The sequence below is a fragment of the Musca autumnalis genome, unplaced genomic scaffold (genome assembly GCF_047663935.1).
Source record: "Musca autumnalis isolate F117 unplaced genomic scaffold, ASM4766393v1 scaffold_1, whole genome shotgun sequence".
NCBI lineage: Eukaryota > Metazoa > Arthropoda > Insecta > Diptera > Muscidae > Musca > Musca autumnalis.
In genome coordinates this window covers 5,358,232-5,375,654 of record NW_027411644.1, presented here as the reverse complement: position 1 = coordinate 5,375,654, position 17,423 = coordinate 5,358,232, and the positions used below count along the sequence as shown (strand labels likewise).

Sequence of the window (17,423 nt, the reverse complement as noted above, 5' to 3'; positions counted from 1 at the left end):
CGGCCCGAAGCGACCAAATGTTTAGTCCGCACTATAGGGACTTGGGGGGAACAAGTTTATGTAGGCTCTCCCAATAGAGCCAGTACGCCCAATGCGTACGAGTGGCCGTCAATAGAAATGAAAAGAAATAGAAATAAATAATAAAACACGATAGTTTTTTAGTAAAAAGTTTGGCTCAACTGCCGGTGTTTATTTATGGTAAACAATATTACCTTTCAATTAATGTACAACGATATGTACAGGCTTACAATAAAGCGCGGGTGTTGTGCTTGCGATTCAAGCCGTCGATCGATCTTTTGTTTATTTGTTTATGTTTTGACATCTGCATTGATGCTTCAAAAGGGCGGTTGTCAAGGGAATATTCGTTGAAATCTCTCATACTATTACAGGGGTGTAATAAATGGGTATGAGGAGATTTCAACGAGTACACCTATGCAATTCATAGGGTCAATTTAAAATGATACGATCAATTCTAACTTAAACACATACCATGAAACAAATAAAAAATAAATGTTTATATTATTTGGTTTTTGTTTTATATTTATAATATGTACTATAATCATACAGTTTACAAGGGTACATAACTAAAATTTATATTTGTTTTTTTTTTTTTTTTTTTTTAATTCAAATATCGATTTTTTTAAATCCCCTTGGCAAGTATTGCCAAGTGTAGGGTAGTTTTTTTTTTCTAAAAACAACAAAACAATTCTAAGGTGTGTATTTACAGTCAAGTAAACTAGAAAAACGTTACAGTGATAAATGAATTAATTACAAGTAAAAAAGATGATTTCTTAAAGGTAGCACAAAATGTTTGGATTTAAAACTACGAAGATTGCATTAATACTACATCTATGAGCGAAAAGAAAAATATCAATAGAGCTTATTCGAAAAACAGTTCCATATTGATATGATGGCTCCTCCATATTTATTCATCACTTAGGGGAGTACATTAATTTTTCAACAGAAAATCCATGTCATTTTCAGTCTTTGTTGTGGCCATATATTGATCCAGCTCCTTGTCGAGATCTTCTTTGTTTACCGTTTCCTTTGTTGTTTTTCCTAATGAAAAAAGGTAAAGTTGTTATTATGTGAAAAATGTGTTAACAGTGTTATAATGAAATTTCAGTTATCCTGCCGTTTTGGTTTAGTTATCATCCGAGGCGGAATACTTTACTCACGTATGGGTCGCTTTTACCTTGAGAGCGTTGGCCTCCACGACCTCCGGTTCGGCTGCGACTACGACCACGTCGGTTGGAATTGTTGGAATTGTTACTACCTTTCTGGGCACTGTTAATACCACGGCGACGTTGCTGACTACGACCTCTTTTAGGTTGGGTTTGACCACGACCTCCTCTCTGTTGTGCTTGACCTCCTGCTGTGCCCTTTTTCTGCTGTGATTGAGCTTGTCCATTTCTTGCCTGACCTACCTGCTGACCCTTGCGTGTTCGTGAACGTGATCGCGACCTTGGATTCTGGCCATTGGCATTTCGAGTGACAGATCTTGAAATCAAACCAAATTGGAACTTTTAATAATTTTATAGCTCGTGGAAATAAAAGAGACCCGTTACTAACCTTGATCGTGGACGACCGCTATTTCTAGTTGTCGCATTGGTTGAGTTACGCCGTTTTTGTACACGCCCCGCTTGCACACCACGTATAGATAGACTAGCAGTGCGGCGTCTGTTTCGATTTCTTTGATTTGGGTTGTTTTTAGTTTCCCCAGGTCGCACACCCAAACGTGCCTTTATAGGTAGAGCGGATTTCTTTGCTGTGGTATCACGACCGCGATTACGGCTAAGCGAACGTGAGCGAACGGGATTACGGCTGCGACTTCTGGAGCGTCCACGAGGAGCAGCAGCTGCTGCCCCATTATTTTGACGTGACCGAGAACGACTACGTCCGCCATTCTCTGGAAGGCGTGTACGAGATCGACTGCGACGTCGACCATTGCCCAAAGATCTGCCTCTATTCTCAATAACGCCACCACGTTGTCTCTCCTGACGTCTTCTAGCAACACGTTGAGCTGCGCCGCCAACAACCGGCCGTCTTGGGCCCAGTCTATTGGCTAAGTTGCCCGAAGAGTTGGAACGACGCAAGGGTGCTGGCGAAGCACGTCTCTTCATGATTTCACGGTCAGCATTCATCCTATTTATATTTGGTGAAGAATAATTGTTGTGTTTGTTTTAGTACATTTTGTATAATCCATTTATCGGGGAGGAGGCGGGAGATTGTTTTCATTAAACTATTATGTTAGGATGTTTGTGGTATGTTTGTCTATTATCTCCCCAAATGTACGATTGTTTCATTGTTTTAGTAGTAGAAGATTAATACTAGAGAATTGATTCTTACGTTGCAATATTGGACAGACTGTTTGTCCTGATGGGCTTGCCATTGGCTCCAACACGCAATGCTTTGACACTGCCGCGCTTAATTCTTCCATATGCTCCGCCTCCAGTTCCTCCACCGACGGTGCGCATACTTCTCTGTAAGATTCACACGTAATAATGTGCGAAGAAATATGAGTTTATTATATGTGTTGCTAGAGTGTGTCCGGATGTGGGACGACTTTAACGTCCTCTTTCACTTCTTATCTATTGTCTCTGTCAACTTCACTCTTAAATGGCCTGTACCTAACCCAATTCTATTTCTAGCAATTCACTCGAGTTCCCACTTGTTCATTTTGATATGTTGAGGATTATCGACTACGAAACGATTTCAAGTGCATGCTTCTTCCTCCCTTCTTTTTCTTTAAATGAAGTGTTTGGAGGTGACCCGGCATTTATTATTGTATGCGTTGTTTTGTTTGTAAAGCAATATTTCGAACTAAGGCGAGTTACAAATAAAACTGCAGTGCGCCGATACTCTGCGATTTTAAGTTCATGCCGAATGTGGAATTGTATTGCTCATTTTATTATAAAAGAAATGTTATGGGACAAAGAAAACAGGACTCATATGGCGTTATTCCCTCTAGACGGTCAGTATAACAAAAAGACTGTGTAAAATGTAACATTCTCGTGCATCATATTCTGCTTTAAGTCTGCCATTTATTTAATGCTTCGAATTGGCTGCATGTTGCACAAGTAACAATTTAGCCCGTACTCCAAAACGTCCATTTGTGACAGCAATAATAGAATGAAGAAAAAGTGCTGATGTTTGGAAACTGGTATCCGATTTCTAAGCGTGTTTCAATAGTTATCCAATTATGGTAGAATGATTACGATTAACGTCTTCACAAATTTCAATTTATTACTCGACTGCATTATGTTATGTTCTTAATCGTGATATTTCCAGTACGGAGAAAGGGTGTCGTCTGATTTTCCAAAAAAAAAGTACTCTCAATTGGACATCAAATGGTAAAGAAGCGAAACTGCGGGAGATTCGAATGCCGGGAGATAATCACAATCATGCAAATTGCATTTATTAATTTAATGTCAATCCTTTAAGTCCGTTGGTATTTAGCGAGAAAGCTGATGATTTGATGGAATAGTTTATTGTTAATTGCTGATCTTGTTCGCTTTGCAGTCATTACAGTGACTTTTATCAAAATAGTTTTATTCTCCACATCTTGCAGTTGGTGCAGCATTAAAGCAAATATGAGGGTTTTCTCTCAATGCTTTTAAGAACAGATGCATTCTGGAAGTTTCGAGCCATAAATAATGCAGTAAGCATTGACTTTCTATTGGTGGGAATTTTCATTTCTTCTTTAGTTGATTGAGATTTTGTCTGCTTTCCACATTTTCAGGTCGGTTGTTACACAATGGTTTAAAGCGCTCATCCTTGTCCGATCAAAATAGGGCCATTCCAAATGTTAAACTAACTCTCGTTGGACAGATTAAAAGATATTGTTTGTCTGCCAGTGCTTGTAAATAATATTCATTCTTGGAGTTTCAAGCCATAAATAATGCAGAGTCCTTAAGTGTTGGATTTCTATTGATGGGAATTACCATTACTTCTTTAGTTGGTTGAGATTGTGTCTGCTTTCCACATTTTCAGGTCAGTTGTTACACAATGGTTTAAAGCGCTGATCCTTGTCCGAACAGAGTAGGGCTGTCCCAAATGTTAAACTAACTTTCGTTGCACAGATAAGAAGTAACTGAGCAAGTAGTTATTTTAGCAAACAATGGTCCTATTGTTGTTGCCGATGTCCCAATTACCTCGATGCACTAAACGTTCTTAGCTGTTCTCACTGAGCGTACATGTTCCTACCAGGGATACAAGTTTTTGAATTGTTCAAGTAGCCCATAGCATTCGGTTTGTGAGTAAGAGGCTACAAATTATACTCCAAAAATGTTGACAAACAATAGGCCTTTGTTACAGCTTTTGGGAACAAAATAGTTGAGGAACAAATTAACTTCAGGCTTTTGTCGTTAGCAATTTGAATTAAGAATTATATAAGAGATTTAGAGAAACTCTATAATCGTTTGCTTTGTCAAGAAAAGTTTAGAAGCAGAATAGAATTGGGTTTTAGGTTAACTAAGGCTAGAAGTTTCCAACTTCTTCTTTTGTTGACATATTATCATGGTCGTTTAAAAGAATCAAAATTCCTTGGAGAAATTTCTTTTTCCACTTTTTATACGACATTGATGACTGTCGTTGTTCAATACCATGTTATTTTGTTTAGAAATATCTTTGGAAAACGTACTCGTTTCAATTTCATAGCGGCTTGCAATTTATGCTTCCTTTGTAGTTCTGCCAATAGACGTTGGTTTGCTCGAGATGTTGCTTGATCTATTCGAGGCATTGCTCTTTCAACACTACGACTGCGACTACGAGCGGGTGCAACAGAAACTTTAGGTTGAGTTGTCATGGCAGTAAAACGCTCGTTAAGAGATACACCTGTCGAGTTATTTACATGTATTTTACATAAAGTTGACGCCATGTCGTTTTTATATCTGACTGACTCCAAGTGTAGGGGGTTGATTATTCAGAGAGTCTGTAAATGAAAACAACTTATCAGTAAAATGAAATAAATAGTAGCTTCTTTTATGCTTTACTACTTGTACAGCTGTTATGATTGAGCAAATACAGCTGTAGCCAAAAATATGTTAATGAAAAGGTGTATTTATTATATACAATCTAATATGGAAACAAGGTGTATTGCCTTGAGAAGATGATTGTTTTAAATCTTCACAATTGTTACAATTGTATAATTGAAATGTTTCTAAACTTTACTGAAGAAATTTGTTCAGTAAAATTTTGTAAGTAAAAGGACAAACCATGGTGCAAGAAAGAAGGAGATACATTAATACCAACTGATGTCTTCATTTGCTGTCAAAACATAATTTTCAATCAAAAATAAACAAAAATATATTTATTTAAGCTTCGCAAAGAATTTTTAACGTTTTCTTCTATCTTTGTGAATATTTCGTCCAAAAAATTTTTGAGAGCAAATTAATAGTAAGGCCTCAATTCGGCTTTTATATCATAAATCCAGTGAATTTTTTGACGTATTCGCTATGGAATTGGCATTTGAAATTCAGTGGATTTCGTTAATCTAAACGTACTATTATGCATCAAGCTTTTAAATTTACCAAAAAGGGTACATTCCTAGTTTGACTATAATCGTCCGCTCGATTTGAAATTTTCACCACATATAGATCTCGATGCCCCGATTACGAAAATATAAAACTTTGCCGGCGGTCATAACCGGTTATCCCGTTGTTTTAATCGAAATTACGGGTAAAAAACGGATATAATACCGGGTTTTCTGAACCGATATGGGTATTAAAAGGAAGCTTAGTAATACACCTATCCAGAAATGTAATATTTCCAGCTGTATATAAACCGGTTACAATTCTAGATCAAATTTTGTGTACGCGGACAAAAGTTTCTTTAAAATTGTAAGTTTTCTTAAGTAGACGGCCTTCGGCCGAAGATTTAAGACTTTTTCCTATGGAAGGGTTCAAATTTAAGCTACGCCGACTACAGTTTTTTTTAAATTAAAATTGTAATAATTAACAGAATTGTTAAGCAAAAAATATAGTAAAAATATACTTTTTCTCTAACTCCCAAACCGGGTGTAGCATCCCCAGCAAAATTTGACGGAAGGGGTTCTTTGCGATGACGTGATTTCATGTCATCTTTTGCATTGGTTCAAAGGAAGTCGTGGAAGATCCGATCTTTTCATTAGGATTTGAACCAATGCAAAGGAAGTCATGAAAGATCCGATCTTTTCATCAGCATTTGTACCCATTCCATCGATCCAATAGAGATGATGTTTGTGTTTTTATTTACACACCTGTTTATTTTCATTTTGGTATGTTCCAGTACTGCAAAAATCTACTAATTTTTACTATTTTTTCCGATAACATAAAGGAAAAATTGTTATCGTAGTAAAAATAAGTAGATTCTTGCAGTTTCTGGAACAGACCAAAGTTGTTAGAACTGTCGTCGTGATGTTGTCTTACATTTCCTGCATATCAAACAACTAAAACTTCTAAACAATTGGTATTATATGAAGTCCCAACCATCGAGCTAAAAATAGAATCGGACTGCACACATTGCTATTTTAAAAGTTCCCTTGTCTGTTCTAAATCTGACATAGAATGAAATCAATCAAATCTCGCTTCTTGGAATTTGAAAAAAAAAAGTCCGAAACGAAAAGGAACAAGAATCTGAAAATAAAGAAGAAACTACTTTTGGAAAGAAACAATTAAAAATAAATTAATTAAGCATAAATGGTATTTTCCATAAAAAGTCTCTCCTCCCCGTTCGTTACATTTTGTTCTTAGAGATCCCTAAAGCAAGCCGGGTTGTAGATCCCTACATATTTCCGTCAGTAAACAAAAGAGTATAAATTACCAAAATGTTGTTATAAAATAACAAAATTATAAAATAAAAGTAATTTACGAAATAAAAATACTTAAAGGAGTGCATGTGGAGTCCATGTCGAAATCTGAACTGGTGATGGGAAGTTAATTGTAAAAGATGAAAGAAGATGAAAGAATATCAGTTGCGGAGAACGGAGAAAGTAATCTTTTGCGTTGCAGTGGTGGTGATTATTTTTATTGCAATTTTGGATGTAAACTTTATTGCAAATTTGGATGTAAACTTTTGAAAAACTAAACTGATAAATTAATTGTAGTTATTTCAGGAATTCGTTTGAATTAATAAAGAGTTTTGTTTTTCATGAAAACCATATTTCAATACAGCATTTCCATTTTCCAAACAATATGAAAATTTCATGCCAAGGGGTTGGTGAAAATGACATGCCAAAGCATTATTTAAAATGACATGTCAAAGCATGGGTGAAAATGAATGAAAGCATTGGTGGAAATGACATGTCAACGCATTGGTTAAAATGACATGCTTAGGATCCAGAAAATAACGTCATCTTTTGGGGTCCACGCTCATATAAAATTCATCGATGAAGATGCTAAAAAGATGACATGCTAGATCACTTGCACCCATGATTGAATGTCATCTTTGGCATCGAACATTTTGCTGGGATCCTAACGGAAAATAAATCATTAAAAATGTGTTATTTTAATCTTTCATTTGATACCTGTATCTGTTCAGAGAAACCGGTTATATATCCGGTTTTTACCCGTATTTTCGGTTCAAATAATCGGATAACCGGTTATGACCGTATCGTAATCAGGGCATCGAGATCTATCTATGCTAAAAATTTCAGATTTATCCGACAGTTATAGCTAAACTAGGAATAAGCCCCAAAAAGTTCTAAATAGACCAAATATCTTGTAGCGAAACCCTGTTACTAATGTCTCTATATGTCCGGCCCTTCCTGAACTATTGACTACCTCCAATGTCTATATTGACTTACTACCTATGTCAACACATGGTCCCTCAGTGGAAACATTGTTAAAAAGGAGACCAGAGTTGAACATGGATAGATCATTTGTATGTTGAATCGAATGAAAACGTAAAGCGAGACAAACACTGTCTCTGAAGTGACTCCCCTGCATAAAGTGAATTTCTTTCATCGACATCGACAGATGTTTTTTGTGTTATACATACAGAATTTTCACGCTTGAAGTAGTCCTATGAAAATGTTATTAACGATACCTCAAAAAAACTATGTACCCTCCTTTACAATTTATAAAGGAAATAATGTAATATATTTTATCCAATTTTGTGAAATGATGCAAACGAAATTAATTGTACTAATTGTCTTGAAAGCAAGATGAGTCATTTTTTATTTTTGTAGAAAATGACAGCTTCTTATGAATTTACTGATACTGATGCCATTTGAGGTTAGAAAATATTCTTTGTCCTCAATATGTGCCTCAAAAAATAGTTTTAAATAGTTCTACAGCAAATTTCTTACCTGTCTCTATAGCGTTGAACAAATATTTATTTTCCAAATTCTTTATTTTTCTCACTGTTAAGTATTCTATTTTTTATGATTTTAATTTCACAGAAAGAAAGGAAATACGAAAATGCGAGTCTCTTCCCAGTTGTATGTATCTGTCTGAGAAAAGCAATCTGCTACTCACTTCAAAATGACACCAAGGTACACATCAAAGTCACTTCGCCTTCAAGTGAAAGGCGGTAATGAACGACTCCGTTCACAGTAGGTGTGTATGTGCGCTTTAACCTTATTTACACTTACATCTAAAAGTCTTATGCCACACGCTGAAACTTGCACTAACAACTTTCCAATTTTATAGGGATTTTAGATCGAGATACCCACAAAACAATTTAATAAAATTACTCTACTAAGTCCCGGTCCACACTAGAGTGATTTCATTGAAAAAATTGCATGAAATTATGAGTCCCTAGATCGACCTCCATAGTAGAGTAAAATCATAAAATTGTTGTAGTTTGGAATTCGATTTAAGAACACAAAGTTTCATGAAACTTTTTAATGAAATTCACGTTAGTGTACACCACATGTGGACCGGGACTATGGAACTCGATCTAAGAGCGCATGGAATTGAAAATATATGGTCGGTTCCTTTACCTTTGAAAATGGTAAAACCGGCAAAAATACTAAATGTTGTAAACTGATCCCATATGAATTGCATGGTGTCTGAAGTAAAGGTGGTAAAACTTGAAGATTCTTTCAAGTAAAGGGACAGAGCTATTAATGACGCGTTATGTTAAAACACGTTTACCGTAAAAAGCTCAGTTTCTGTATAAATAGTAAACTATCAAAAGTCAAAATAGACTTTTGCTTACCCAGCAAAAAATTTTGGAAGTTGTGCATGTGGAGTTATGATTTCACTACATCCTTCGAGCGGGGATGAAAAAGTAAAGAGGGCTTCTTTTCTCTCAGCTCTTTCCCAAAAGCTCAATTCTCTTTACCGCAAATTTTGCGCGTTTGACTACTGAAATACAAAAGTAATTTTATGAAATTTTTGTAGTGGGAAACTCGATCTAAGATCGCCTAATTTCTGGTCTGTTCCTTTACTTTTCTTCTTCTTTATTTGCGCATCCGTGTTTCGGATATATGCGATCATATAATAATTACAGATTATTTGTTGATTTACAATTTTTCTTATGTTTAACAAAAATGGATTTTTATAAATATAGATATCTGTTTTTGGCGGCATTCAATAAACTTCTTTCATTTTGATGTCCGGTCCACGTCAGAATATTTTTCAGCCAAGAAACTTCTTTTCTTCCTCTGCATGGTCTTCCATCAACTGATCCTTTGATAATTTTTTGCAGAAGAATATATTTATCATTTCTCATGATATGTCCCAGGTATGACACTTTTCTTGTTTTAACTGTTTTAAGGAGTTGGCGATCTTGATTCATTCTTCTTAGTACCTCGTCATTTCTTATGCGATCTGTCCACGGTATTTTAAGTATTTTTCGGTATATCCAAATTTCAAATGATTCCAGTTTTCATTCATCCATCGCCTTTATTGTCCATGTTTCTGATGCATATAATAAAACAGACCAGATGTAGCATTTGATGAATCTGGTTTTAGTTTGTATACCGATGTCATGACTTGTCAGTATCTTGTTGTATCTGTAAAATGCATCCCTTGCCATTTCTATACGACAAGTTATTTCTTTCGAAACATCCAATTGTTCATTTATGATAACTCCTAAATATTTATAGTTTTTTACTTTTTCTATTACGGTGTTTTGTATTTTCAACGTACTGTTGTTATACTTTTAAAAGTGGTAAAACCGGCAAACGTAGTAAAAGTTGTAAACTACCCCCATATGAATTGTATAGTGTCTGAAATAAAGGAACGCTTTCCGAGTAAAAAGTGATAAAACTTGAAGATTCTTGCACGTAAAGGAACAGAGCTTTCATGAAATTATGTCATTGAAATCGCCCTACAGCAATTTCATAAAATTACTTTAGTATGGAACTCGATCTTCAAACGCATAATTTCATGATTTTTTTTCATTGATCCCGGTCCTAGTTTCTTGAAATGATGTGTTTTCTACCAAAAAAACGTAAAATTTCAGTGAAATTGCTATGGAGGGGAGCTCGATCAACGAACGCCCAGTTTTATGAAATTATCACAAAATAACCAATTTGGAGGACTTTAAAATATAATTTTTACATTTGAAGTTAATGCTAAAGGCCAGAACAGAATCAATCGTCGCTTGCTTCCCCAAATGTCAAATTATAAATAAGCAAGCGACGATTGATTCTGTTCTGGCCTTACTAGGCGTTTACACTAGACAGTTTGTCTTCAAATACAACTCTGATTTAGTAACACATACGTACATTTGTCGTTTGGCTACCAGCTGTCCATCATTCCTTCACAGACAGACGGGTTAAGGGCTGTTTACACCATCTATCAATGTCATATGAGCTGTCATTTCTTTCACCCATTCGACATTCTCTATGTTTGTCAAAATTGACGTCATCCATACAACTTTCAATTTGTGCGTTCATACCTACAAGTCTTATTTTCGTATGACATAACCTATAAATATAAAAACAGCTGTTTTTGTCATTGTTTACATTTATTGTTGAGTTACAAATTTGCGCAAATTTTTAATTTTGGTTGAAGGAAAATGAATATCTAGCATGTTTGTTGTGGTAGAATAGGTTTTTGGGGTTATAGAGGCATTCATATTTTGCCACAAAGCAATAATTTCCAACACTCCTCCTTTCGACCCATCGATCTGAAAATAACATTATAAACACCCTTTATTTACTTTTCTAAAGACTTAAATATACATAACTTTCCATTTTCTTTTTTAAAAGATTTTGTTTTTCAGTTTTTTTGAGAATGCCAGAAAACAGCTGATAAATTTATGTTTACATATGAGAATGCCGTATCAAATAGAGCGCTCCCTAAATGAAAAATTTACATATGAGTTGCCAAATCATTTTGATAAATGAAAATTTTCATAGTGGTCACACTATGTGTACAACATTCGCAGGTAGAAAATTTGACATCTCATACGACATTGATAGATGGTGTAAACAACCCTTTAACAAAATTTTGACATTTTTTGTAAAAATGTGTGAGATGATAATTGAAATGTGTTGAAAACAAAAGAACATGAACGAAAACAAAATATGTGAACGGAAAACAAAAGGAATTCGATGATCTTCATTCAGAATTTTACAACTGTTTTTGCAGTTGTCTGGACGCCTACGTCACAAAGGCAAGTTTTGGGATTTTGACAACCAATACATGAAGTCAACTGTCCTGTCATTTGTAAACGCAGGGTTAAGATCATCTTCCTTGAAATTTAATCGATCGATTTTACTTTATGTTATAAAATTGGCGAACACGAATTGGATATGACTGCACATTGCCCGACTTCCAAATTATTGCTCGTAGTGATCTTCAAAGTTAGGTTTATATTAGCTGTGTCTTTCTACTTTTTTAGTAAGATTTGCTCAGAAACTTCTTTTCAGGGAGTAAGAACGATTTTTCTCTTTCATACCGAAATAGAGAAAAAAGTAAAAAGACAGCATTTGGTAAACTAACAGTTGATTACCAAAACAAACAATATTAGCGCCAATGTATGAAAGAAAAACTAGCTTCAAAGCAATGAAAAAGGTCTTCAATTTAAAGCAAAATAACAGCCTGTTTCTGTACGTCGAAAGAAGAATGTGTGCGAATGAAACACGCCCAAACTTTAGTTTTCGAAATAATTTTACCTTTGCTTTTGCTTCAAAACAAAAAAATTGAAAAACACACAAGAGTTTGGACGTGTTTTATTCGCACACATTCTTCTTTCGACATACAGAAACAGGCTGTAATTTAAATTTGTTCTTTAACAAGGGAATTTTCGGAACTTTATAGGCTCATATCTCGGGAAGTATCGACTTCCCCCCAACAAACTTTATATTTTTGTAATCAGGACGTAAAGATCTACCTGTAGTAAATATTTCAGATTTTTCCGCCAGCTGTTGGAGTATTCAATTTATGCCTAACAAATTTAAAAATCATACAAGAGTTTAGTTGTTTTTCTTTTGTTTTCATTTTCGTTCGACGTAGTGAAACAGTCTGTACAGTCTGCAAGGTTTCTTGAAACCAATTTCTTTGAAGTTTCTTTTCACATTTCGTTGGTGTCCACACACGTTAACGTGAAATTTAGGGGTCGATCATCGATAACAATTATCGTTGTTTCAGCAACCACCAATTTTCAGTTGCAGTGAACATTTTCGAAGAAACAAGAAGGAAAAATAAACATTTTGTTACCAATTATTGATTCTTTGCATCATTAATTAATTTTGTGTATCAATATGGTGAAAATAACGACAAAGCAACAGTTCGAAATATTAATTGATAAACTGAGTGAAAATCCAAACTTAGCCCGAGGAGTTCGGGAGTTTTGGTGACACCAAAGCCACAGCGGATGAAGCGTGGAGGTCCATTTCGGACAGTTTAAACAGCCATGAACCTCCAACACGAACACCTGAAGAGTGGCAGAGTCTGGATTCACTTTAAAGCAAAGTTGAAAAAGAAAATGCCTCAAAATAAAATTAACTTCAACGACACTGGTGGTGGTCCATCACAATAAGTGAATTTATCGCCTTTGGAGCGGACAGCAGCAAATCTTTTGCAAATGAATTTGGTGACAAATACAGTAGGTTCAGTTTAAGTACAAATGACGAACATCCTCCTTCATCTATATAGCCAACTACACCTGGGATTTTCGTTTTTGAATAAAAATGGTTTTTATTTTGTAATTTTTCCTCCTCCGTCAACTTCGAAACGATCCAATTTGTCCTCTATCAAGTGGACAACTTTCTTCAATACTCTCGACAATGTAGATTGAGCCATGCAATTGTTGAAATCATTGCCATGGGACTTTTGGAAACTTCCGTCCTCAATGTCCTGTACATTTTCTTCATCAAAAAATAATTCCACCGAACTTATTATTTTTTGGGACAGCAAATAAAACTTGACGATCCAAAGATTCAATGGGCAGGTTATATTCCAATCTTGGGTTGTTTTCCAAGTTTGCTCGAAAACTCTGCCAAAATATTAAAATATTGTCCAGAATACACAAAAGAGTTATCCAAAGCGCAATTATTTTTAAAATGTCTTCTTTTTGGCGAATAGAATTCACTAGTTTGAAAAAACACTGATCGATAACATGTTTATCGACCACCCAGTTGAGTTGACATTAATGGTACAACATTTCGTCTCAGTCGCGCAGACAACTGACAACTCAACTCAGTTTAGTGGCAATACAAGATAGACCCATTAAGATTTTTGTGTGTTCTCTTTATTTTACCATTCGCGTTTGTTGTATTATGTATGAACATTGAAATAAATAAATATTTTTATTCGTGAGATCACTTTATTGTATTTAATAGTGCAAATAATTAGACATATAATGCCATTAACACAAGCACTTACACGCTAACATCAGAGTTTTTATATTAATAAAATATTGATAAAAAAACTATAGACTGTGTCTACCTCACTAAACATTTGTAAGGAAACATAATTTAAAAGAAAAATATTGCAAAAAAAATGAGTGCGTTGAGACTTCTTTCTGCTACCCTAATTGGAAGGTTTGCTTTCATACCCTTTTTGTATTGGGGTAATACGAATTTCGTTCAATTCTAAACGCAATGCATCGACATGTTGGAATAATCGCTCTTGGGCTTTGTGATATTGTTCCACAGTGGCTTCTAATGCTTGAATTCTTTCTTCTTGTTGTTGTATAATTTGTAACAATTGTGCTCTGTCTAAATGCGCATATTTGTTATTTTCAGAATTCACACCCAATTCTGCACAAGATATATCCGAATCCGTTGACAGCTGGTTATGTGAACTTGCTACTCCTTCTTCGTAGTCCGGCTCAGTTTCAAAAGTCAATGACTTCTCATCCTTATTATCATTATTTCCCGATGACCAGTCGGATTCAACAACTTCTTCCGACATTAATACCTCAACATCTGAATCTGTTCCAGAATATGTGGGATTCTGTTTTCCTTGATATTCGGAATTTATTAGCATAAGAACCTCCGTTGATTCATCACAATTACACAAACGTCTCGATTTCACCTTCCTTAGAAGTGTAAAGTCTCCATTATCATCCGAAACGTCAGTTGCACGAAGAAAAACTTCATCACCATCTTCACTTTCTACAAATTCGTGTTCGTCGGGCAAGAAATGTAACTCATCATTGGCGTAGTGCGAATCCAAGACACAAATATCGGTGTTGTTGGTACTGGCTGAACTGATTGTACTTTCCTGAAGTGGGCCTTTATATGGATTACTTGGAGTTTCTACAACTTCTATACTTTCCGATTCATTGTTTGGTGAGGCATCCGTGCTATTGAGTGGTGTCTTGTATTGTTCATCTTTATCTTTTGTGGTTTCATTGTGTTGGAAATGGTCGAAACACATTGCAAAGTTCAGTTGCAGATCAACGTCATCCATGGCCGATGGAATGTTTGTATTTTTCTATATTAGAATACTTTCAAAATCACTTTTCACATTCCTGAAATCCTTTTGTTTCCGTAAAGAAAAACAGACTATATAAAAGTATTTGGTTCACTTTGGTGAATAAGGAGTTTAACTAACGAAACGAATGAGTAAGGCAAAAGAACGAAATGAATAACCAAAACAAAAATAACTACCTAAGAATGGTGTGAAGCATAATGCAATTGCCTAAGAATGGATGTGAAGCGGACAACGAAAAATTTGATTGGACATTTCTGATTTTGCCTAAAGGGGTGTTTACACTATCTATCAATGTCATATGAGCTGTCACTTCTATCCATTCGACATCCTTTACATTTGTCAAAGTCCATACCACTTTCATAGCCCGTTTCCACGGTACGTCGTTCGTTCTCTATTCGTTGTTCGACCCATAACTACGAATAAATTACTTATTTCCCCACACAAAATTCTATGAACGAACGACGATTTTTCTACGTTGTTCGATTAGAAATACTCTCTGAACGACGAATAAGTTTGTCCCATCCCTAACAAATGAGAGAATTTATCGAAAAAATTAATTATGACATGCCTAAATTCAAAATTGAAAAATTTGTTGAAAATACAAAAATTTTTAGAAAAAACGAAAAAGATGAATGAAAATTAATGAACTAAACATTTTATATAGATGCAGAAGGAAGATGGTTGTGTTTCCTTCTTAATTCCACACACATTTCTTGTCCATAAGTTCAAAATCGCGTAAAAAATCAGAAACAAAACGGAAACAAATAACTTAATGTATGTATACACAAACATTGTTTTGACATGCCTCTCTCTTTAATTTTGAAAATAGAAACATATAAAAATATATTGAAAAAAGAAAATTATTCAGAATTTACAGAAAAAATGAATGAAATGTGCGTAGTTATATATGGAAGATACATTTGAAGGAAAGTCTATTGCTTTTCCTATTCATTTAATGTATATTTTATGTGTTTTCGATTCAAATTTTCGTGAAAACAAGGAAACAAAAATGAAGGAAAATTTGTTTATGTTTCTGTTAATTACGAATGGTGTCGTGGAAACGGGTTAATTCGTGTACGTCGTTCGACAGGCGAACAACGTAATTGAAACGCTCGTGTGAACATGACATCAGTTTGCGTTGACACCAGGGATGGAAAATTAAAAATTTTAAAAAGTACTAAAATGGTACTTTTTTCATTGAAAAGGTACTTTTATTTATTTATTCATTTATTGCGATTAAAGCTTTTAAGCCAATAAACATCGCAATGCGCATAACTACTACAAAATCATATTCTGCATAACAAAAAATCTTAAAACTATTATTAAGTAATTTTAATATTTTTTTGAAGGAAAAAATAAAAACATTTTGTTCAGTTAAAATAAAACTACAACAGAAGCTTATATCTATGAAATCTGAAGAATTGCAACATTCTATGGTCTATATTTTTATACCATAATGGAGGGTATAATTTACTTTGTCATTCCGTTTGTAACACATCGAAATTTGTTGGAGACCTATAAAGTATATAACGAGGTCCTTCCGTCTGTTGAATGCAAGATACAGCTCTCAATATTTAATAAGGAGCCTTTTTATATGGTACAGAAGCTTCAATTACTCCTAGGAAGTTTGGTATTGAAAATGGGCTTTATCGGTTCACGTTTTGATATAGCTCCCATATAACGGTACCTCCCGATTATCGGTATTTTGAAGGTTTGAGCCACATTATCATACGAAAGTTGTTGAAATTTGGTATTTAGTCTTCGTTGGGGCTACAAAACTCTCCCCCGAAATTTGTCAGTGCGGGTCCACGTTCTGATATAGCCCCCATAAAACGGTATTTTATTTTTATTCATTATCCCATCGAAATTACTGAAATTAGATGCTTTGTATTCGATATACGTATAAAACATTCCTATGGAGAATGTGGGTATAAATGCACGTTTTAAATAGCCTAGAACTGACATACTATCGATAGTTCGACTATCGTTTTGATCGTTGTCGTAAAGCCTTGGCATTATAACATTTGTTCCTGTTCATAGGAGAAAGTATTAAATACCCGGCCGAAGGCCTGCTATATATGATTTTTCGCAAATGTCACTTATTATAAATGCAATTCGAAAAATGAATATAAATTTAATCCAAAGTTATAAGTTAATCGAAGATCTACAACTTTCTATTTGTGCAGCTTCAACAAAATCGGCGCTGGCGAAACAACAGTGGCGAAGCTGCCCCATGTTATCCTACATAGTTAACCCTTATGCAAATGCCTTAAGAAGATTTTTTCTCAATAAGGCAGAATTTATCTTGTGTACCCTCCCTATTAACATAACATACGATCATATAAAAACGCCGTTGTTAAATGAATTCAGCAAAATATTGCAATAATGTACTGTCGTTAAGTCTTAACAATTACTTTTTTTATTGTTAACTTAACAATCATTTTCGGTAATTAGCGACAAAATTTACCGACAAAAATCGTTAAAATTGGTATACAGAATAGCACTTACCGAAAATTATCGTTAACTACAGAATCGCAATACTGGAATATCAGGTTCAAAGATTTATCGTAACCCAGTTTAAAATGCAAAATAAAATGAAAAAGT

At 34.8% G+C, this 17,423-nt stretch overlaps 2 protein-coding genes across 3 annotated transcripts; both read right to left on the bottom strand.

The window, feature by feature from the left end:
* Positions 1-513: 513 nt before the first annotated feature.
* Positions 514-8,516, bottom strand: LOC141389972 (uncharacterized). 2 transcript variants are annotated; one of them, XM_073962329.1, is made up of 6 exons: positions 8,288-8,516; positions 4,643-4,933; positions 2,350-2,483; positions 1,573-2,145; positions 1,196-1,500; positions 514-1,059 (listed from the first exon to the last, which is right to left on the bottom strand). In XM_073962329.1, exons 2-6 carry the CDS (start codon positions 4,877-4,879, stop codon positions 950-952), a joined length of 1,359 nt encoding a protein of 452 aa, XP_073818430.1. In that variant the 5' UTR covers positions 4,880-4,933; positions 8,288-8,516; the 3' UTR covers positions 514-949. The 2 variants fall into 2 exon arrangements, with proteins under 2 accessions (XP_073818430.1, XP_073818439.1); XM_073962338.1 differs by having other exon boundaries at positions 1,179-1,500; positions 8,288-8,479.
* A 2,408-nt stretch (positions 8,517-10,924) lies between these two features.
* LOC141389966 (uncharacterized) lies at positions 10,925-17,423 on the bottom strand. Its single transcript, XM_073962300.1, has 2 exons — positions 13,936-17,423; positions 10,925-11,061 (listed from the first exon to the last, which is right to left on the bottom strand). Exons 1-2 carry the CDS (start codon positions 14,793-14,795, stop codon positions 11,007-11,009), a joined length of 915 nt encoding a protein of 304 aa, XP_073818401.1. The 5' UTR covers positions 14,796-17,423; the 3' UTR covers positions 10,925-11,006.

Excerpts from the sequence above, each read along its gene's own strand:
- LOC141389972 (XM_073962329.1), bottom strand. The coding sequence starts at position 4,879 with ATGGCGTCAACTTTATGTAAAATACATGTAAATAACTCGACAGGTGTA. Across the intron at positions 2,484-4,642 it reads CCGCTATGAAATTGAAACGA|AGAAGTATGCGCACCGTCGG; the intron begins GTACGTTTTCCA and ends TGAATCTTACAG. Across the intron at positions 1,501-1,572 it reads AGCGGTCGTCCACGATCAAG|ATCTGTCACTCGAAATGCCA; the intron begins GTTAGTAACGGG and ends TTTGATTTCAAG.
- LOC141389966 (XM_073962300.1), bottom strand. The coding sequence starts at position 14,795 with ATGGATGACGTTGATCTGCAACTGAACTTTGCAATGTGTTTCGACCAT. Across the intron at positions 11,062-13,935 it reads ATTACCCCAATACAAAAAGG|ATCGATGGGTCGAAAGGAGG; the intron begins GTATGAAAGCAA and ends TGTTATTTTCAG.